The 23,687-nt window shown below is 43.0% G+C and overlaps 1 protein-coding gene across 5 annotated transcripts in view; it reads right to left on the reverse strand.

Moving 5' to 3' along the window:
* Positions 1-16,369: 16,369 nt before the first annotated feature.
* The window catches only part of CREB5 (cAMP responsive element binding protein 5), a 260,054-nt gene continuing 252,736 nt past the window's right edge, over positions 16,370-23,687 (reverse strand). For 4 of the 5 annotated variants that reach the window (XM_038174831.2, XM_072033516.1, XM_038174830.2 and 1 more), the window contains one exon: positions 16,370-23,220. In XM_038174831.2, coding sequence (XP_038030759.1) covers positions 23,057-23,220 — 164 coding nt within the window. In that variant the 3' untranslated portion in view covers positions 16,370-23,056. The remainder of the gene's footprint in view (positions 23,221-23,687) is intronic. The other variant, XR_011806957.1, reaches the window with a different exon arrangement.

Consider the following 23,687-nt stretch of genomic DNA (forward strand, 5'->3'; position numbering starts at 1 on the left):
ATCTAATATCCATAATCCTTCATGTCAACTGTTTCACATTAAAAAGAGATATATTTTTGGTTTGCTAAACAAAATTTCCTTAGGGCAGACCTGCTAATGATTAGCCGATAAAACAATGCCCAATAAAAGCAACTTGTAGTGGTGAAGTAAATATTACCGCACCCAATAACCAATGGAGTAATTTCATTGTTTGCTGATTTGTACAATCCAGTTGTGAAAAGTTTTTAGAGGACTAATGATGTAACTCTCGCACTCACCTCATGAATACTTCAGTAAGTTGCTTGGATTTTCACTAATGATAACCCAGCCTCCACCATCTTGCATTTAAATAAATGAAAGTACTTCACAAACAAATTAGCAGAATACCATGACTGCACAAGCTTTACTATGTTGTCTTCTATACTGTTTATTACCTCTCAGATCATTAAAGCGAAGAGGCAAAGTTAATGGCTTAAAACATAAGAGAAGTTGAGCAGAGTCATCGTCTCCTTGCTCCTAACACTTCTTTGAATGCAATGAGCTAGTCTACAGTGTGATGCTGAACCAGCCATATGAGTCAGAAAGCACAGCTGAACCCAAACAGGAAAACTCAATGGGGCTTGAGGTGCGGCATCAGCATCACACATGTTGGCTTCAGTCTTGAAAGCGTGGCACTGGGAGGGAGGCATTCCCTTAGCAGTCTTCTGGATGGGTTATGAATCAGTTCTGAATCTGAGGATTTTTCTTGTTCATTTTTAATGATGTTTGCAGTGGAAAACTTTTTTTTTTTTTTTACACAGGTCTACCTGAAAAACATGAGATTTCATTTGCTGTTGCTCTGATAGGCTTTCAGTTAGCATTTGAGCTAAAAATCAGTAGTTTTAAAATAGTGGGTTCAGCCAAATCTCTGTTGGCCTTTAGATTTCAGTGACAGTTTATAGCCAGTTCTACCTGAAATAGGAGAATTGCTCAACTTTTCCAACTTTTATCCTAAAAAATCTCTTGGTGCAGCTGCCTTTTTTTTTTTTTTTTTTCCCCAGTGATTGCAAGGAGTCCTGTTATAATAAAAATAACTGTCACAAATTCATTTCTCTCTGAAGTTTGGGCAGGGTGTGCCTTACCTAATCTTTAAAAAATAACATTGGCCCTCTTGCTCCCACTATCACTGTCTCTTTGGAGACCAACATTCAAATGCAAAGAGTCAGCTCTTACTGCCATACAACTTTTTAATGAAAGATCTAAGTTCCAAGGGTGAAAAGTATACCAAATTTTATTGAACCTGGAAAGAAAGGCTTTCTCATTGAGAATGCCCAGAATCAGTTTGACTTGGGCAAAATAATTACCTGCAGTTGTCACAGGTGAAAAGTGTTAGGCAAGGAAGCCCATATGACAGTCTATTAATTTGCTGAGAGACTAGGTAGAATACTTTGAACTGGATTTAGCCGCCTATTGGAGAAAATACTGAGTATGTCCCTTGACTGATTCTCAAAACCGTATAATTAATGACTCCAGAGAGAGTGAGAAAGTTAGAAAATTCTTTGAAAGGGTATTCAGAGTTCTGAAATTACATATTTTAACATCAACTAATCAGCAGATGAGATTCCCCAACCCATTTAAATATTCAACACTTTATGCATGACAGTATCAATCATTCTCACAAAGCACAAGCTCCTGAAAAATCTCCTATGTTTCTCCTTACTACCCATTTTTACTGTAACTATGCAGCGTAATTTGCTACCTATGTCTGTATATTGAATTTCTATCGACACTGGTGAGAACTGTGTGCTCCCATTCACAGGTACAATTTGGCCTTTGGGCAGTTCTTCCCCAAATAAGACCATGGGGAATGGTACCACACCAGTCTGCCAAAGGAGGTTTAATTTCCGTGATTTTGTAAAATTGAGTCTTTTTTTGTGACCTTCAAGAGAAGTAAAGCTCCAATTGAAATGTAATTCCTTGGCCAAAAAAATAAAAAAAAATAAAATGAGGTAAATCTTTGAATCACTACCTCAATGGATTTTTTTTAAAGTCCTTTTTATTTTCTTTGCAAGGCCATAGGTTTGATTAATCTTGGGTTTGTCTGGGATAGCTATTCTAGAACCATTATTTTGCTGTGAGTCCGATCTTATTCTGTACAATTCTGATTTCAGCCCAGTTCATTTTGGGTAACTGTCACTAAGGAAACAATTTGGAGTAGCTAAGTCTATAAATTCTCAACATTAAAAAAAAAAAGGACAGAGATTTCTTATTTCCCCAGATCACAGTGAAGGTGAACAACTCTTGTCAATTGGAATATCCTGGTTACATAAAGTAACCTAGATGAAGCCAATGCTGCTGAATTTATCTTTATGCCTTTGAGCACCTTTTCCTTCCTTGGCTTTGCTCTGAATTTCCCACCTGCAGTTAACTCCTAATGGATCTTCATCTTGTCAGAGAGATAAAAGAAGTCCAACAAGCACAATGGCATCTTTTTGATGCATCTCATGCTCACATACATCTCCTTAAGAGTCACTACAGCGTTAAAATACTCTGCCCAGTCTACTTGCTATCTACTTCTTCATCGACATGACACCTCCTCTATTAGTTTACATCAACTTGTATTCTCTCCAACCACCATCACGCCAATTCATGGCTGGCCAGTTGTACATGTTGTGTATTTCTTTCCATTCCTCAATATTCTTTCATACATTCTTTAGTACATTCATCTTCTCAGAGTGTATATTCATGTCACCAAATACATCCCAGTTCAAATTTAACCTTTGCTTTGATCAGTTTGCTGTTCATCCCTACTTTCAAAGGGTTATGCTTTTGCAGCTTTTAAATAAACACTTGTTAATCACAGTCATCGGTATTGTGTACCATACAGAACTGGGGAAGAAACATCAGAGTAGATAAGTAGTATCTAATACTGTACAAGATTACCTGCCTGTATTAAAAGATGAAGTCTTTGACTTTGTGATGAATTATTGAGTTTAAGATTGTTCCAATATGTAATTATTGTATTATAGTACAGAAGAGACACTAGTCTACACCAGAACTTACTTTATATTAAGTGACACACTAGGATAAAATAAGTAAAGCAGGCATGCATACATGTATTCCTATGTGTTTACTGTTGACTACAGAACCAGAAGAATTTCAGTTCTGTGCAGAATGTATTAATATAGCGTGCAGCAATTCCAGTGCCTAGGCAATGGTAAGCAGTGCTGATCTTATGTCACTCATCAGCCTCAAGCAGGTTTCTTAAAACTGCAGGGCATCAGCAGGGCATCAGCAGCTACTTTGTGCCTGTTGTATTAAGTGCCTGTGCTTAGGCACTTGAGTCGTGTCTCACATGTCCCAAGTCCCGGTTAAATGCCTTGGCTATGAACACATATTTTCTTACGAAGGTGAAAATGTTCCTATCATTAGAACTAGCATGGAATCTAATTCTTCAGTTCAGAAGGTATTGCAATGGAAGCAAATTCTTATAAGTGCTTCTCAATGACATAACTAAAGACATAACGTGAACACGAAAATCACGTCTGTAAGACAAATTGAAAATTTTACTCCCACCCATTTGAAAGAAAATCACACGTCTGTAAGACAAATTGAAAACTTTACTCCCATCCATTTGAAAGAAAATTTGGAGTGAACCATGAAAATTCTTAACAATCCCCGTTTTGTAAGATTGCAAACATCTTTAGTGATTTATTATCATACTAGGTATTTTCTTTACCACACTTGGCTTTGAAACACTCTTTTAAATACAAACATACCCTCTACTACTTGCATGGCGTAATACCATAAGCACCAGGGTGCAGCAGTGGTGGGTCGGCTCTTTTCTTTTTCTTGCTTAAAATGCAAATTCTCCAATGTTGCAAATACCAGCATACATGAACAACCAATGTGGGATGGTCCCATTCTCCCACTTCTCTGCTGCTTCTCCTTTCCTTGGGTTAATTCAGTAAAGCCTCATGTGTGTTGGAAGGTAGAAGATGAAGATGCAGACATGCAAATCAACACACCTTAAATCACTAGGCAACAAAAGAAACCTGTTGATCTGCCCAGACTTTTCCATCCAGGAATGAAATCCCATGTGAGGTGTACCAAATGCTTCTGCTTATAACAGAAGTGCTGATTCCTCTTTTGGGGCCAAATGGTACTCTTAGATGCATACGTGAGGCCCGTTTGAGGGAAATGGAAGCCAAATGGAAGCATCTGCTAGCTGAATTTGACCCAGCAATACCAGCAAAATTCCTAGTCCTGTTACTTGAATGCAATAGTGACATTGAGGTTGTTATTTACATCAGAAAGTGATCTCCCTCACCTTGGTTACTTTGCTGTGAATATCTTCCATCTGGCACAGGGCAGAGGCCTGTCCTTTATTTCTCCCTATTCCCATCTCAAGCAACCTAAGTTGACACGTCCAATGTACAACATTCTCTGCTCCCCAAAACCTGATTAAATGTCTCGGACCGGGATTATGTACTCTCAAGAAAATGGGACAAGCAACACATTTTCTTGCTGAAACCTATTAGAAGCTGGGAGAGATGGGAAGAGCCAGATTTCTCTGCTGCACTGAGACATTTTGTACTGTGCAAACAATAGGGCCAGAGTGAGATGGATCTTCCCACTATGCAATTTATTCCATTGTTGGGAAATCTTTAGCCCCAGTGGCTGCTGCAGCTGGTGTTAGACAGAATGCTGAAGACAGGAGATGACAGGATTAGTACTGTTGTCCCTTGCCCTTGTAAGCTCTTGATAAACAGCTGGTTTAGCTTAGAGACGCCTCAAGGCTTTTTTTGAACTGCTCATGATCTGGTTCGGATAAAATTGGGAAGCAGCAGCCAGCTCTACTACCACCCTCCTACCTTGTCGCTGCGACTGGCAGATGTAGGGTAGAGATGCAGGAGGCTGTGCTGCGCATGCTGCCGTCTCTGCAGGCACTCCCTCCTTCTCTGATGTAAAAATGAACTTAAAAAATACCGTTTGCCTATGTCTGTTCAGAGTCTCAAGGGCAAAGAAACACCCTAGGTGCTTGTCTGTCTGTGAGGAAGCAAGGAGTCAGTGTCCCCAAACCCACCAAACTATGTGCAAGTCCATGCTGCCCTCGGAGTGGTAGAACTGGGGACTTGAGCCCCAAGTCTGAATGGAGCAGACTGTGCTCACATCTTTGTCTTCTCCCTGACCATCAAGCATTCTCTCTCCCATTTATCCAGCCTGTCATGAAGCTTGTGTGAACTTTGTGATGGCTGCCTATCCATCATTTTGAAATTGTCCAATGAATTCAAAGTTATTATGTGGAAAATAAAGATGTATATTCACTCCCTTGCATATAATACATAACCATAGTTTCCGTGGGAAGCTAGACCTAAAAATAAAAAGAAGAAATGTAGCTATTTTTGGTCATGTTTTTAATGCTGGATTTATATCAGCATGACACTAGTAGTATCACTCGTTCATGGAGATATGACAACCCCCAAGGTTTATCATTGTTGGCACCCCTGTAACCAATTACACCAGGGGAAAGTGAGTTTAAACTGCTATCAGTTGAAAATAGTAGTATTTTAAAATCACTTTGTGGGGTATATATCACTTCAGAAGGTTCTGCGTAACCATGAATCAAGCCTTGAACCTCTTACCACATGTTAGGAAACCATCTAAATCTTTCCCTCCTTTCAGTGAAGAACAATAGCTTTCACTTCAAGAGACACTGTTAATGGCAAAATGGATTTTTTTTCAAAAAGGGGGATAAGGAATAACAATAAAAAACCCTTCAGTCACTTGACTTACAGATGTAACTAATTGATTTGAGGGTTGGCGGGGGAGTGCCATGGCAGCTAGTCTGATGTAGTAATTAATGCAATCATCCTTCTTTGTTATTCCTTTAATAAGGTAAACACCCTGTTAAAATAAACTGAAACAGTTGTCTCTGGCCAAGAGCTTGCAGTTGTGGTGAGCAGCGTAACAGCCTCACAATGTAAAACTTGGACAGGAAAGAATGAATTACATTAATCCCCGAAGGTTCTTACTGGAGACTTTTGAAGTTTTAACTTTAAAGTTAGAGTGGAAAGGGAGATCTGAAGCTTGGAGGCTATTCACCCTGTGGTTCCTGAAAGAGAGCAATTCGTGTCTGCTTGAGTACCCCGAATCCTGCTAATTCAGGCTTGAGATAAGCTCAGTTTCTGCAAACACTTATGCTTGTCCTTTATCTTCACTACCATAACTAGTCCAACAGGAGTAAAAGTTAAGCATAGGCATAAAAATCAGCACTGTGCACAGGTAGTTTTTATATCATATTGGAGTACCAACGCAAAGAAGGGGAGTTTCAGCCTTGCTTTTTGTCTAATCACTATTTTTTCAGAAGTAGTTTTCAGCAGAACCCACTTCCAGTAGCGTGATTCAAGGGGCTGCTTTATTTGTTTGGGTTGTCTGCCACAGACATTCACTCTAAACAAGGGTATTAATAAGGATATCTGTGTTGTTTTGTTAAGAAGGATCCCTTCAGTAAAAGGGAATTGCTGGAACCCACCAAAATGGAGAAAGCCAATTAACTGCTGAATAATAACAATATTTGTCTTTCCTATTTACTTTGATGATTTAACTGTAAGATGTGTGCGACACAGATTTTTTTTTTATATATATATCTGAGACTTCTGTTGCATTTTAAAGTCCTTATTTTAGTGGTTTTCCCGAACAGAACACTTTGGACTGAAAAATTTGCATGTGGCCTGAAAACCTGCAAATATTTTTATTCAAAACTCTGTTTTCTTTGAGAAGTCCCACGTGACAAGATGATTTGTATTTCTTCTCACTGATGCCTCAAGCATCTATAACCTAAATGATAATTTGCCTGATCACCATAAGATGTTGGTCCAAAGGTGAATTATATCATTGCAAATGCATGAGTAACTTTTGCGATGAATAATGTAGTTTTCAAGATGGTGAGTGCAGAGCATGTTGTACTGGGGTAGATTTATGGTGTGAAGGGGTGATAAGGGGTTGTGGCCTCCTTATTCATGTCAGCCAACATAATGTGTTCAGGGTGTCATGGGTGAAAGAGTCTCAATTTGTGGAATTTTTACTTTATTATTTACTGCCAATTAACACAAATTTCTCACTACTGAATAAAGTAGTGAGCAAAATAAAGTACAATTAAACGCTGAATTAAGCAGCTTTCCTCTCCCAGGACTCCATCCTTCTCCCCAGTTTTCCTCTCCCCAGTACTCAGTTTAGGTCAAACACCTCTCCTATCTCTGTCTCATCAAAACTTTCCCTATTTCCCATGCAGGTTACACTTGGCTCATCCCTGTCCCTTTGGTGAGCCATGCTGGATGTACTGGTTTATTTCATTGCCATCCTTTTTTTTCTGTTTCCCTTTGCTGCTCTTCCTTGGGTTACCCTCAGCCACAGTCCTCAGGGCTGGGCCACCAGTGAGCCTTGGTCCCTCAGAGATGTCTCCCCTGGGGCAGGGAGCACCTCCTGCCCAAAGCCCCCATCACTCCAGCCATGTCCCCAGCTGTCTCCTCCACAGCATCTCCAGCCCCATGTCTAAAAAGAGCATCGCTTTGTCCCCTGTGCTGCTTGCTTTCTCAAATATGTCTGAGCCAGGGCACCATGTGCTCTTCTAACAGGCAGAAATTTTGGCAGATTTCACATGTTTCAGTGGGAGCCACCCATGTCCTCTTTCTGCACTGGCCATCCCCCCAGCCCCTGCTACCAAAACCCTGCCATTTATGCCCAATCTACAAAGTCCCTCTGCAGAGAGAGCTGCTTGTTTAGTTTATTTCAGGATTGGCATTTTAACAGGAAAAGCTTCAGAAAGCTGAAGACTGTCCTTGCTGTAGAGAAAGGAAAAATTCATTACTCATAGCACATGGCTGTGTATGCTCTTTATAAGCTCTGGAGCTTTACCCCAAGTGAGCCTTTTCGTGTCAAATTTTCAGTTTGTTGTTTCTCCACTGGTTGAAGTTGATACCAGAAACAGCAGCAGCAGAGAAATGACAGAGAAAGGGGCTGAGATACATGATATATATATATATATATATATATATATATATATATATATATATATATGGATATATATGGATGCTACTAATAATGACAACCCATCTCTTTGGGTATCCCATCTCTTTGGGTAGCACTGCAGGAGGAGCAAGATGCCAGCCCATGAGGGTTTTCAGTACCCTCCCACAGATTAAAGAGAGGTCCTGAGGAAAAATAAATAAATAGATAGATAGATAGATAGATAGATAGATAGATAGATAGATAATTAAATAAATAAATAACGTTTTTGTGTAAATCAGGGCATCCTTCCCGCATTGCCGCTAACTCGTTGCCCTGTGGGGTTACGACCAAACCTGTAATACCTTTCCCTGCCCCTGCAGAAAAGCCTTGCACTGTCCCTGCCCAAAGCCCCCAAGGGAGACGTTTCGATGGTCTTTTTCTCCTTCTCCGGGTTTCGATGCCTCACTTTTTCATCAGCTCAGCTCAAGGCTGGGCCACTTGGCCCGGCAGCCCGCCGAGCTGGAGGAGCAGGAGGGAGAAACGGCACCGGGCTGCCCGGGGCCGAGCGGGGACCGACGGCTGAGCTTCCCGGGCACGCCGCAGGGGGGCACGGCCGGCCAGGGAACACGCCGAGCCGTGCCATGCCGAGCCGAGCCGTGCTGTGCTGTGCCGAGCCGTGCCGTGCCGTACCGAGCGGGTCCAGGCCGAGCCGTGCCGAGCCAGCAGCACTCTGTCCACCAAGGCCCGAGATCGGTGCCCGAGGTTCGCACGGGTTTGGCCCCGCGCCGCCATCGGTACCGGTGCTGTCCCCTGCCAGCCCCCTGTTTGGCCCGACCGCGAGCGGGGCTTGTGCTCGCCGGGACTGGGAGTGTGGGGCCTTGTCGGGTGCATGCTCAGTGACAACCTGTTGTAAGGGTGCAGGCTCAGGAACAGGTGGCAGAGCCCCTTGCAGTGTCTGCAGGTGAAGATGGAAGATGTGGAAGTCATGGAAGGCAGAGCCCTCCCTTCCCTTCCCTTCCCTTCCCTTCCCTTCCCTTCCCTTCCCTTCCCTTCCCTTCCCTTCCCTTCCCTTCCCTTCCCTTCCCTTCCCTTCCCTTCCCTTCCCTTCCCTTCCCTTCCCTTCCCTTCCCTTCCCTTCCCTTCCCTTCCCTTCCCTTCCCTTCCCTTCCCTTCCCGCTTGTTTCAGGAGTTGATCCGGGGTGTTGAAAAGCTGTGGTAACCATTTAATGTAAACCTGATTTTGTGTATGGACCCTGATCTTCTTAACACAAACAAAGCGCATGTGGCCAGTCACGGGAAGAGCGTTTGCCTTTTCAAACACCAGAAAGCAGCAGCGGAAATGACACTGCAGAAATCCCATCCCTGGGGTGCGGGCGCTGGTGTGCCCACACGCCTCCATGTGCCTCTGCCAGCCTTGGCTCTGCAGGTGAAGGAGCTGTCTCTTCCCTGCTCTGCTGTCCCAAGACATGTAAATGCAGACTAAACGCACTCCCTGCCAGGCAGACACTTCTCAGGTGACCAAAGCAAGCAGAGAAGCATTTGATCCCCAGAAATCTCTTGCACTTATTCAGATCTGAGGCCACAGTCCTGCACACACACAGGGGGTAAACCACAGGGCTTCATCCTGATGATCTCCCCGCACGTGTTTGCATGGATTTGCAGGACGAGGGTCTTGCATACTTCCCTCCCGTTATTACAGGTGAGGCTGGAGTAAAAGGGGGCCCTTTCAAAACCAGGCTTGGGTCTTGAGGGATTTTATAGTCGAGTGAATGGGGATTGGAGAGCAAACAGAAACTTTTCAATACTTCTGAGGAACGAATACGGAGAGGCCCCTGTGCCAACTATAATAGTCGGGGTGACTAACACAGGGCGCCAAGAACTGTTCCATTATATCATGAGACATTACATCGCACTTGAAAAACAGCCTTTGGTGACACATGAAAGATTGGCAAGCGCGTTTTGGGGAATCCTCTTTTATTTCTTAAAGGATTTCAAATCATGTTCATCGTGTTACGCATAATTTAACTTTCTTGGTGGTTAGGTTGAAATTGCTGGTATGGGTTTTGCATATTCATCATTTAAATTGGGGGGAACAGAGGAAGGTGTAGGAACTTATGTTGAAAGTTACTCATTTATAGTTCCTTGGAGGAATTAAAAACTGGGACTTTACAATAATTTGACCGTGTATTTCTAGACCTCGCCCAATGTGCTATGGCTTTGCGAAACAGCAGATATTGTCAAAACTCTGTTTGCATTCAGTATTGTGGAACACGTATAGCAATACATGTATTTCTATGGAAAATACTGTGATACTGACTCTCACATTTTTTTGTAATTTTAATATTACAAGTGTCAATAAGCAATGAAATCCTTGCCTTTATTACAACTAGCATAGTAGAATAAAACAAAGAACTTTTTAGAAAATGAATATGCTCTGGGGAAATTCAATAAATCTTTGTTAGAAGAAAAAAAGGTCTTATATATAAATATATAAAAACTTGCTGTGTATTGTGCAAAAGTTGCTTACTGCTATAGGAGTAATGCATTGTAAATCAATGGTGGGTCCCATAGCACATTATGGTATGTTTTATTGGGTTTTTACCTTAAGGTAAGGCCTTTTATTAAGAGTATATAAGAGCACACTCTGCTGAATACCTTGTTTTTCACAGTGCTGTATACATAATGGTGTTTTTTTTTCTTTCTTTTTTTTTTTTTTTATTTGCTTCATTAAACACTCCTGTAATTAATGCATTTAATGGGAATATAGCAGTAACAAATATAAAATTTATTGTGGTTACAAAAAAAAAAAAAAAAAAACACGCTTTGGTTACGAGATTTTCCATCAACAAATGTCAGTGACCAAATTCCTCAAAATATTTCTGTGCTCACCCCAGAAATCTGCTGCTGAAACAGGTGATGTTTTCAGCTGTGTAATGGGAAAGAAATTCCACATAAATAATCCTTGTGAAGTAGTCAGTATGAACGCAGAGGGAGAGAGCACCAAAGAGTGTCTTTAAAATAATCCCCCAAAAGCTGTTTCAGGCTTGATAAGAAGACGTGTGTATTAGCGCTGGAGCTTGCAGGGTGAGTTATTAGGTGTTGAAAGACACCGTCTAGGAAGCCTGACCCATCAGAATTTGAATGTAAAAGGCAAGTGACAACTGAATACATGAAAAGCCTTAGAGCCCGCTCCCAAAGCACTCTTTCCCTGCCTGAAAAGCCCGTTTATCTTCGGATGAATAAGAGTTACAGAATTGGAACCTAAGGAGAAAATCGGTGGTATCCGTGGCCAAGGGAATGTTTCCCTCCCACCCGTTTGATTATAACCATGTGCAAGTTTGGGTAATGAGACTGCAGGGCTTTCCCCTCGCCTCCGTGCACGGTTGGGACATTTTATTTGAAGGTTGATGCGGCTTCGCGTTGCTGTGATGCCTCTCTCAAGCTCTCGGGCTGGACAAGTAACAAAGATGTGTCAGAACCGGAGAATCTTTTTACAGTGCGTAAAAAATATCCCCGTCTATTCCAAGAGGAAATCGTAATGCGAAGAACATTGGTGTTATAACAGCCTCGTAATGAGGACGAGCTTGGCCAGAGCTTTGAAGAAGACAAATGGAAAGCGAACCAGCTCATTTCTCCTTCAGGGCAGGGACTGTGGTGTGTAGCTAGGACTGAATGGCTGGGCCTTCAGCAGGTGAGGCGCCGCGGGCCTGGAGTCTGGTGGCCGGGCGCTGATGGACGGCCTGTGAGCAACAGCAGGAAATGGGGGCAGGGAAGCAAGGCCTTGCTCCTGTCTTCTGGTTTCTGTCCCTCATTCTGCCAGTCTATTCCTCTCTGTGTGCTGCCGGGGACAAATACACAGTTATATTTACATACATCCCTGGTAACTGTGGCACTGAATTAAGGCCCACGAAGCAGGCAGTGAAAGGGGCCATGCATGGGCAGCGCAGGCATCACCTCATGCATCCAGGGCTCTCCCTGAGGTGCCCAGTATACGCAGCAAGCTCTGCGCAGCCACAGACAGTGATGGCATCTAATTGAAAAGCTCTCATTATTGACAGGCTTGGACGTTTGCCTGCCTCATTCCAAGGCAGGCCTCAAGCCATTTAAAATTAATATTGTTCATTCCTCTCTGTGTCGTTTAGCATTTAGAAGCCCTCCTCTGCCAGCTGCTGTCTTCGACTAGGCTGGAGGAGCTGCATGCAGTGCCACTGCTGCTGGGCTGCTATCACTCCCCCCCGGGCCTTGGGGGCAGAGAGGTCCTGCAGGAGGGGCCATCTCCTTCCTGAGGTCTTCTGAGGTTTTTGGAGGCTGAGGAGACTTTGTTAGCAAAGGACTCAAAGGGAATTTCTTTTCCCATCTCAGAAGTGAGCTGCGAGTGACTGGGTGCCATCCCTCAGCGGGGGAAGCAGTGGCATTGTGATGGGTGGCACCGAAATGGTACAGCAGCGAAGCGTGTTACTACAGCACTAGTCAGCATACGGCTGCTGCAGGGACTTCATACACTCCTCCTTGAGTGACACCTGGCTTAACATGGCAGAGAAAATGGCCGTCGTGAAGACATGTCTGAAGCTCCTCCTCCTACGTAAAATGTGGGCTGTGTTCTGGAAGGCAGCTGTAAAAAAAAAGACAGCCCACAGGGACAGTGGGGCATCACCACCACCGCTGATGGAACAAGCTGTGGATACTGTCGTGCTCCAGTTCCCCTCTCTTGGACCACACAGCAGTTCATGAACATCTCTGCCACCTCCACCAGCTTCCCCATGCTCTGCTTGCCCCATGGCTGCCTGCCAGCTGGTGTGACTGGTTAGCCACAGCAGCTCACTGGCCCAGCAGCCAAATAAATACTAGTGAAAAGAGGTGGCAGGAACTCCTTTGCAGAGGGTTAGGAGCCCCTCAGCTATTTCGGGTGTGGATTTAGGAGGATTTGGGGAATTAGGCGCAAAGGAGGTGTCAGTCATTTCAGTTTGCATGCACTCCAGCTGAATGATAAAAACCTTCCTGCTAAAGGCAAGCCAACCCTGGGGCAAAACAAAAGCAAAGCTCTCCCTGCCTCAGCCTCCGAGTTTGGCTTGTGAAAACTGCCTGCCTTTAACTTCAATCCTGACAGCTTCCCTTCTAAATTGAAGTGCAGGGAACAGCTACAGCAAAGCAACAAGGAGAAAAAGACCCAGCTGGAACAACAGCCCATGTTGTGGTACGAGGCACAGCCCAGCATAACCCATGTCACAGTCATGTCTTGCTGTGGGTAGTTCCTTCTCGTGCACAGCTCTGTGTTGTCTTCTCCACATTGCTTCTTGAAGCTAACAACAACTTTTATTGAGCGAGAACTGGCTCTGCTGCCTTACAGCTCAGAACAAAAATGATTAGTGAAACCAAGGAGAGGCGAGGGGAGGATGTAGTGCCCTTCCGCATGAAGCCGCCTGCCTTTTTATGCAATCCATCATAATCCAGGGGGCCCCAGATTCAAACTAATCTGTTTCTGCCTTTATTTATTTTTTCTTGACTTAATTTCCTACATGAACTGGCCAGTTATGTCAAGTATTTGTGTTTCTTTTAACTTGACATGCTGTCAGCTGAATGCAATGCCCTATGAAAACACCTGCTGACCTGCTACACACACACACATACCATCTGTATATCTATACCATGTAGCTGTACCATCCATAGCTGTCTGTATCACCTCACATATACCTACATCTTTATTGTTTACAGCAGGGCACATGGACTGCAAATTCCTCAGCCCTCTGCAGAGCAGCCCCTCACGCCCCCCTCTTTGGGAACGGAGCCACCCGCCTGCTTGTGGCTGTGCTCTGGGTTGTGCAGCGGCATGTCCCCAGGGAATGGGCTGATCAGGTTCGCTAATGGCAGGGCTCACAGGGTGTTTGCTTACCTAACATGATCAGCACACACGTCTTCAATATTTTATCAGCTCTGAGGGTCAGCCTTGTAACATGGCTTTGTGTCGTGCTGGAGGATAGAGTGGGCTGGAGGAAAAAACGTGCAGAGTGCTGCAGGAGCTGGGGGGGAAGGGGGGTGTCAGCAAATGACAAGCACTAATGCCCTGCTTATCACTGCTAAAACTGATGTCCCTGTTGCAGTCAGGCACAAGAAGAAGTTAGGCCCCTTGCAATAACAAAGACCAAAGAATGAAGCACGCAGCCCCAATCCCTCCCTTGCTAGCTCTGATCTGAAGGGTGCTAGCTGTCCTGTTTTAACTTTGATCCCTCCTTTCCCACTCTCCCTTGCTTAACTTTTTTTTTTTTTTTTTTTTTTTAATCCCTGAAAGTACTTCTCAGGAAGTTTTTGTTTTAACCTTGTGATCATTTCCCATGTGCCCAGCTTTCCAATGAGTTGGAATAAAGCCGTTCCACAACAAAAACAAGTACAGCAGGGTAATTCTGGGGGTAGGTCCCGAGCTGTAGTGGGGCCTCAGTGGCCAGTAGCTGTGGTGGAGAGGAATGCTTTTTTCTGCTCTAAACAGGCCCATTAACTGCCTTCAGCTGGGCAGCACTGCTTCAGCATAGACAGGAGATGTCTAAAGGTGGGTCTGTAGCGCACCGCTGGAGCTCTGGGTGGCAAGGGTTGCTGATTGGGGAGCACACACAGCCATGCCATTTCTTAGCCTGTTCCCCAATGCTGCGTGCAGGGGGATCCCCAGAGGGATGACCTGACTGACCTTGGCCCTTTTACTGTTCTCTGAGAGTCAGTGTGGAATTGGAGAGCTTTGCAGCTGAGAGCATGTTCAGTGTTCCCTCTATCCTAGCATTTATAAAAATCACCCCAGCATCACCAAAAAAAAAAAAAAACACCAAAAAATCCACTAATGTTTGCCCGATCCTCCCTCCCCATGCTGAAAGATGACATCTGGCTGATGCAAGTTAGAACTTCCCTCTCGCCAACCCCGTGCATCCTCTGCTCAGGTTAGATCTGGCTGCTTCCCCACACAGGACAGGGCAGGAGCGTGCTCTCACACTGATCCACTTTCTTCTAATAATAACTTTGTTATGACATCTGCTGTCCAGAGAAGCCCAGGGAGAGCGGTGGTAACAGCAGACTGCTTGGAGGAGCAACAAATGCTGCGTTCAGGTTTGGGAAACCATGAATCAGCTGTAAAGGGCAGTGTTACCTCAGCTTGAATCCATCTTGCTTAGCTCATACGGTCAGGTGTAAATATAACTGTGTGGACAATAACATAGTCCTGTGATACGCCTTCATGGGAGGCATCTATTTTTATAGAGATGATGATCCTCTTCCAGTATTTGGTCACAGAGCAAGAGCCCTGCTGTAAAATTACAGGTTAAGCCGTGGTGTGACAGCCTTGCTTTCAAGGCAATTCAGCTGCATAAGGCCTCAGAAATGACTCTAGATAATACTGTGCCTTAACGTTTGGGGAAACAGCTGCTGTACCCCCTTAGAGAGTAAGCCATGTACATCTACGGCCCCATCTCCCAGCTCTTACAAAGGGAGAATGGGAACAGCAAAATGACTCTGCCTTTTTCCTACCCATTTTAGGAGGGCGAACGCTCTTGGCCAGATTCAGCCTTTTGAAAACCAGGGGGAGAGCAGCAGGAGCTGCGCCTGTGCCAGGGCCTCCAAGGGAGCAGCCCTGCCGTGCTGCCCGGGGCCACCTCCCGCTGGGTGACACCGTGACCCAGCACTCACAGTGGGATTGTCCCCATGGCCAGGCTGCACCTCACAGGCCGTGAGCCTCGCCAGGTCGGGCCATCACCCCGGGACCTCCAGCACCATCACATGAACCTAAGGATGGGTTCGTCCTGACGAGCTCGAGACTGCGGTTTATACATTGTTGTGCCAAGGTCTGTATTGGACCAATTTATAGTGAGAAATGAGGCTGGCAAGATAACAGGGGCATCACAATTAGAGCTAATTAGCCCAGCAGGAAATCCATTTCCAGGCAGCTTTTGGCAAGAAGCGAGGTTGGCGGGATAACAAGCATAGAGTGTATTTTGATATAAGCACACTCCAGCTGCAAGGAAAAGTAAAATAACAGCTTGTCTCATCCTTACGCGGAGGCCCCGGGTTAGGATCCACCACGTAAGCCTTTTAGTTTGAGGCTTCGCAGCCTCCATGCTTGGAAGACCTTCGGAGACCTCGCTCCTGCAAAGCACCAGGTCTCCTTGGTGGGCACATGGTGGACCCGTGCAGGGGTGGTCTGCAAGGTCAGCTTGGTCCTGCAGTCACACAGGCTTCTGCCCAGCACCATGGGCAGAACCAATCTGGGGGGAGATGAGGGTTTTCAGGTCCAGATGCAGCCAGCCAAGCACAAAGCAGGTACAAGCTGCTGGATACCATCTAAGAAAAGAAATCACTGATGAGCAGCTTGTAGGAGTCATCTGTCCTGTAAAATGTCTGGGGTATAGACACAGTCAAACTACTGGAATTATTTGTATTTGAGTGCTTTATTATATTGGAATTGCGGTGATATTATTAACATTTGTACAAATGCACAAAAATCCTGTCTCTTCTAGCTAGAAAGAGATGTAAAAATCTGACCTAGTTGAACAGTCTCAATGAACTCATTGTCCATTTGCAACAATAATGGGTTCACAATGCAACAAAAAGCTTAACATAAAATTAAACATATTAAATGCTGCAGCAAGTATTTACACTTATGTACCAAAAAAAAAATAATAAAAAAAAATTATCTCCCTCCAGTAAGGAAGGTGGTTGCTTTACAGAATAAAACAAACAGACAAACAAACACAAAACCTTTGCATACAATACAAACAACCTCAAGCCCAAAACTTACTGTGACAGCACCTTTTTTAATATAATATATATATATATTTATATATAAACTTCGATAGTTTAGGCTTACTCCAAGCAGTGCTAAAAGTTTCTTAAAACCAGGACAATGACAATATTCCAAAAAAGCAATTTTCATGGATGATTGCTACCCAGTGTTTAAAATGAGCTGTTATAGAGAAAAGTACAGAGCTCACGAACATGGGCTGGGAAACACTTGGGTCCAGATTATAAAGTCCTTGGCAAAACTCTCAGTGGCGATTATTCTTACTCTGAAGAGCGAGCACACCTCTCATGCAAAATGTGTTGTCTTTTGGAAGCATGGCAAAGGTTGTCTCTGACAGGGATCTCTTTGCAACCCCAGCTCCTATGGGTGGGGGGAAAAATGTATCTGGAATTTCCTAGATTCCAGCAAGGAAAACACTTCCCTTCGGATGCCCTATCACCCCCCCTCCCTTGTTTCCTGACACTGCTGCAGTTGCTGTACAGGCAGAATGAGTTTCCAGTCTTCATTCAGAAGGCTGTTGCACAGATTTTAGTCAAAAAGAGATTTGGGTCTAATAGTCTTACAAGCTGGCATGCCGTTATGTGTGTGGGGGTCGGGAACAGTTCCACCCAGGGAAACAGCATAAGTAACATTTATTTTGCATAAATATAGAACTGGATATCCTGAATACCAGGTATTACACATCAGTCTAAATATAGCGGGCTGCAATTATTGATTCCACTCCAAGGAGAGCCTGGGAAAGGATCACATTTCCATTTAGAGAATCAATCTTTTTTGTGAGTGTGTGTGAACATTGACATTTTTGGCCTCACAGAGTTTTAACATTTGCTATAAAGTAGTTCTGAAAGCTATGGAAAGCCAGTAACAGTAAGCAATTTAGTGTAAAGCCACTGATAAAACTGAAATAACTGGAAGCTCTGAAAAAAAAAAAAAAAAGAGGTTACTGATGTAAACAGTCTATTTTGTCTTTGCAATAACATGATTATTTCAGAAATGAAAAAGTGATATATATATATATTTTTGGTGTTCAGATCACTTGAATTTTTATTGCTTTTGTTTGTCCTTAGAAGTTTTTAGTCTCTTTTCTTTTTCTTTTCTTTCTTTCTTTCTTTTTTATTTTTTAAAGGTGCTGTCCCTAGTCAAGTTATAAGGCAACATATTTTATTGATTTAAACTTCTAATACATAGTATGGCCACTGTTATCACTGCAGCTTTGCAGCTACTGTGGGTTGGACAACAGTCAAAGTGCATTATCATGCACAACAGAGCCAGTCTCCTGACCTTACGCTATACAGGACACTTTGGTTCTCAGGATGAGAGATTATAAATGTAGCTTAGATGCTGCCTCACACACTTTGCATAATAAAACATTTATATGCTATCATGAAGAGGGTGTAAAGTCTAAGTCACACTGCAGACTGGCTGTTCTCAGCTTCTCCGTTTGGGCAGGTGTGAGAGACAAGTTGTAGATATGCCACCAGTGAAAGCATATAAATGTATCTGGTGCAAATGTTTTACAAGAGAATTATAAATGATTCAACAAGGGAGAGCAAGAAAGAGAGTGAGAGCTAAAGTGCAATTTTAAAATAATATAAATAATTGAAACGTAGAAGTAAGATACTAATTAGTTGTAACTGGTTTTGTTTTATAGGCACAGTTTAGTTTTTATGTCTATAGACCAATCTATTTTTCTTCTTCCCCCTCCAGTAATTTTATCTGATGTATAATGGAGTTTCAATGGTCTACGTCTAAGGAACACTGTTTAGTAAGAGGACAGAAGAGGCAATGATAAGGCAGTATAGTGCAACTCACTATGTGATATTAGAAAAGAAACAACAATGGGGTTAGATCTTCTGTGGTGATGTATGTAATCAGCCTAAAAAAAAAAAAAAAAAAAGAGAGAAAAAAAAAGACAAGCTTTCCAGTTATATATATGTTGACCCATGCTTTCTAAAATGAGAGAGCACATTTTCCAATACAAAGGAAACAACTAAAGGTTCATAATTTGTTTTGTTTCTACTAAAAAAAAAAAAAAAAAAAAAAGCAGATGCTGCTTTAAGGAAAACATTTAATTCTAGGAATTTCTGTACAACTGACCTCAGCAAACTTTTCCATCTTAGATGGATGACTTTTGCTTGAGACCCTGAAGGATTAAGATGCACACACACCTAGAGTAGTTTATTGCAAAACTAATATTGTAACTTAAAAAGAAAAAAAAAAAAAAAAAAAAAGAAAGAAAGGAAACAGATTCTGTACAAGAATACTGTTCAAATGGAATGTGTTAAAATAACATTTATTAATAAATACTTTATAAAATTCTATGTGATTACTAAATTAATAGATTCCTGTTTTAAAATTGCTTTGGTCCTCATGAATTTTCATAAATTCACTCTATACGCTTTTTTTTTAAAAAAGGTATTAGCTGCTAAAAAGCACATTTTGCCTAAACTAAAAGGCTAGTTTTAAACACTAAATATTGTTGCTTAAAAAAATATGAATCCTCAAAAGTTGGGCATTTAACAACAGTTATAGCTGGCTTGTTAGTTAACAGGACGGAGTCAGTTAACACACGAAATCCACACGCACTGAGGCACTGAACCATTGACTTTCCACTATTCAGAACATGGGCAGCATACATTTAGCTTCGTAGCAGGAATTAACTTCAAACAGCACAAAATTCTCCACAAATCATCCTCATCGTCCTTATAAAACACACCATGATAGCACACAAACTACTTGTCTCCCACAGGCAGTGTTATGAATATGGCTTGCATAAGTTGACCCGGGGAAGGGGCTGGGGGAGAAGGAGCCGGATCACAGCATAGTTTCTTTCTGATACAAGTATTGCAATTGTCCGTGGCTGAGATTTCCAACATACTTCGGCTGTCACGCAACGAGAGATGCCCTCCAGAGGAGTATCTGTGACATGGGGAGGCTTCCTCCTGGCAAAGCCCTGACAGCACCGAGCAAAGCCGGCCAGGGAAGCTCTGCAAGAAGTCCACCGGCGGTGGGACGGGGCACGGAGCCCACCAACGGGCTGGACTTGAGAGAAGAGTGTGTCAGCCTCCAGTAGCAGCTGGTGGGAAAGCAGGATTTCTCCTTGAATGAAAGATCGCAGTAAGTGCATGGCGAGTGACGTGCTCAGAAGCAGGCCGCTTCCACCAGCGCCCGCAGAAGGCCGGTCCTGGGGGCCGAGGGGCAGGGGGTTCTCCTGCGGCCTTTGCTCGGTCCACGGCTGGACCGGCGGCTTGAGGAAAGGCTGCAAGACCCCTCCCCTGGAAAACAAGAGTATTTTCACGTGGAAGTGAATCTGGTGAGCGATATAAGGTGCCTGGCAGGGTTGGTCCTTTTACCGATAGAGCTAATATAAATATGCTGCATGTTGTCTTGGCCTGTGAACCTGCGACAGAGTTACAAGAAGCAATAGCAAATAGCTTTTCATCCTTTACTTATTTCCACATCACTAGCAATGATTATACCTAAAGGCCAATAGTATAGAGAGGAGACATTTCATTGTAATTACACATTTAGGCCAACATGTGTGGTTGGCTTGCCTAGTTAGCATTAAAAAAAGAAATAATTGAGCTATATATAATACACATCAGTCAAACTGTCAAGTTGCTGAATTTAACAAAACTTAGGCAAGGTTTTTGTATTTTTCTTTTTTTTTTTTTCTTTTTTTTTCTTTTTTTTTTTTCCCTTTTTAATGTAGAGGCTTTCAGTTTAACAGCTAAATATTTTAATTGAGGAGAGTGAATAAAATGAAGCTAAACTGTAATTCTAGTGCAGTGTAGCTCAACTGGGTATTCTAATATTATCAACAACTTTGATTTTTACTTTTTAATGTACTTAAGTGCTACCCATATAGAGGGAAAGTTTTTTTAAATTAACCCTGTGATAGCATTTATTTTTCACAGTGAATGATGAAATTCAGACACAGGGGAAAGGCTTATTTTGTTGTTTTTACATCGTGGATACTCAGCTGGAACATTTTGCTCAACTGCATATTTGAAAAAAGTTCCTTTGGGAGCCATGATGAAGCAAGACCATTTAGCTATTACAACTGGAGGTTAAAAAAAATTATAGATTCAGTATTTAAAACACTTTAAAAGTATATGTTTGTCTAAAATATAATAGAAAATCCTTTACATTTGTATTTTTTCGTAACTTTTTTTTTTGGTTCTTAGACTATATAATCAAGTCAAGATTTACACTGTACATTAAAAATCTTCTTTTGAATGTATTTGCATAAATGGAAAGAGAGCTGTTCAAGAATACTGATAAAAAGTCAGTTACCAAGAGAAGAACTAATTCAGAAACATATGATCCTCAGAATTTTGCCTTTCCTTCCACGAGGGCCCTGATTCTGACAGTGCCTCCCACTTCACTTGTTGAGCTCTCCTTCCCACACGGAGAAGAGTCACCCTGCTACATAAAACCCACGACTCGTCTCAAACCCAAGAAACAGCGGCTGAGGACAAGAACCTCGCTTCAGAACAAAGCGTGTTCAGGACTGGAACATTTGCCAGGAATAGCATGAATTAGCTTTTGCTATTAAAGATGCAGTTTGAAATGTTTGAACGCTCATCGCCAACTCAGAGCCCGCTCCCCGAGGCAGACGAAGGAGGTGTTGCCGCTGCCAGCCCTGAGAGCAAAACCAGGTCCCAGGATATTGAAAGGCAGCATAATTAACTGGCATCATCTCCCTCTGATTTTCCCATCAATCACTGCTACTACTCTGGGATGCAAATCCGTTGTGCTGAGGGGCAAGCGCATAGTCCAAACAAAACCCTTAATTGTGGCATAAAGCCCCTTTACAGACCCTCTTTGCAGGACTGAATTTTATCCAGCGAGCACAGTGGAATTTGCCATTCTTGCAGCACTTCTTAGCGGCTGCATGCTTTATAAAAAAAAAATTTAGCGTCATTATGAGACAATTCCTTACCCGCTATAAACTGGCATAAGTGCCATTAAAGTCAGTGAAGCTCCACTGATGTCTGCCAGCTCAGGACAAGTCCATATACATCTAAAGGGATGCCTGCAGAGAGTGGGACTTTCCCTGGTAATTAAAAATGGCATTTTTCCAACTGGTCAGAATGGTTGCACTGATTTATTTTTCATTTATAGCCCATGAAATCTGAGGCTGTTAGCTTTTGGTGCTAGAACAATGTAAGCAAGTTAGGGAACAGAACTTTCCTGAATTATTATATACTACACAGATTTGCTATGTTAACGACTGGCAGTGCAAAAAAAAAACCAACAACTTGCTGTAATTCTCAGGTGTTACTTGCTATGCCTGCACTGTGCCACAGCCATTTACCTCAGCAACTTACACGGCTCCTAGCGTCAACACAGCTGGCTCTCAATCCTGCTTCACCTGTGACTGCACTGCTTTCGCCTTTCTCTGTTTATTAAAAGCACTAAATCAGGAGCATTTGTATTTTTTAAAAAAGAAATGCTCAGCACAGCCCAGCTGCGGGTGAAGAGCTAGTGAAAGCAGCAGCCTTGCTGGCGGTTTTTAGGGGGCTTGAAGTTTTTGCTTGTTCATCACTGTTCTCCGGGGGGGGAGAGGGGGGAAAAGGGGGAAGAGGTGGTAGTGAGGATGTCTTGGAGAGAAAAAAAAGCAGGAAAAAGTTTGGCAAAGAGAAGGACAGAGGGCTTGGGAAGGGAGGAGGAAGATGTGAGAATAATGTAAGGACAAAAAGGGCAGGGTGAGAGGGAGAGGTGGGGAGGAAAGCTGGAAAAAAGGGCACAGTATTTGGGCTTGGTTTTGTTCTGATAGCCACATAGCTACGTAACCGCATTGAAAGAGGCTCTGAATACAAGACAGGGTTCTGGTGATAGCACAATGCTAACTCATTTTTTATGATGCTGTCAACAGATGCCCTCTCTCTATATTTATAGCCTAATTACTCCTAGTTACCTACATATGACTCTGTTTAATACTTTTCATGCCTCACATTGGCTAACAAGCTGCAGTTTAACACAACTCCGTATTTCTGAGGCTTCAGGCTAGATTGGTGAGAAGGAAACGTGACTATGTACATAGACAGTTAGGTTTATAAACAAGTAACTGGTACCAAAAAAACTGGAGAAAGCACCAAAGCATTTCTCAAGCTGATAGCATATTAATTGCATAACTCCCTTTTATGTAACTAAGTATAAAAGACATTTTAATAACTATAAAAATGAAAGCCAGAGTCTTTCAAGAACTGAGGAATCTTCCAGGCTTGTGTTACGGTCAAAAATGTCCTTAGCACAGAGGATGCTTTGATACGCTTCCACACTCCCCTAGCAGTTTCTGATCAACCAGTTTTAAAGGATTGGGTTGATGTCTGTTCTGTGGCTGGCGAGCTGGGTGAGAGTGGAGCTTCCCACAACGTCGCTGACAGAGGAGGAGGTCGTGATGGTGTTGTGCTGGATGACTTGCTGCTGGGAGCACGCTGGGACCGGGCTTGCAGGAGGACTGCTCTCGGGACCTGGGCAGGGCGTGAGGGACAGAGACAACACACGTTCAACGATCTGATATTCACCTGGCTTCAGGAGCCGGGACCTTGGAAAAACTCCAGTGCCTTAATGACTATAAAACCAACGCCAGGAGAAAATTCCGCTATCTTAAGATTTATAAAACTAGTGTTGGGATGCTTAAATGCTTTATTCGCTCCAGCAGAAATCAAAATTGCAGTGCAGTGCACTGCATCACAGAAAATCTAATTCAAGCAACAGTTGATAGGCATGTAATGCAATTACGTATTTTTTCTTTGAGTACTGTTAAAAAGCCAGATGCGTAGTGATGTAGAGGAGATAGAAAAGGGCTCTATTTTAAGAAAATGTTGCAATCTAGCAAATATTAACCCCAAGGCTCTTCTGAGCCACTCTAGAGCCAAGCAAAGAATTTGTCCATAAATTACCATACTTGTAAAATGCATCAGCTAGACATAATCAG

Source organism: Anas platyrhynchos, chromosome 2, assembly GCF_047663525.1.
Source record: "Anas platyrhynchos isolate ZD024472 breed Pekin duck chromosome 2, IASCAAS_PekinDuck_T2T, whole genome shotgun sequence".
NCBI lineage: Eukaryota > Metazoa > Chordata > Aves > Anseriformes > Anatidae > Anas > Anas platyrhynchos.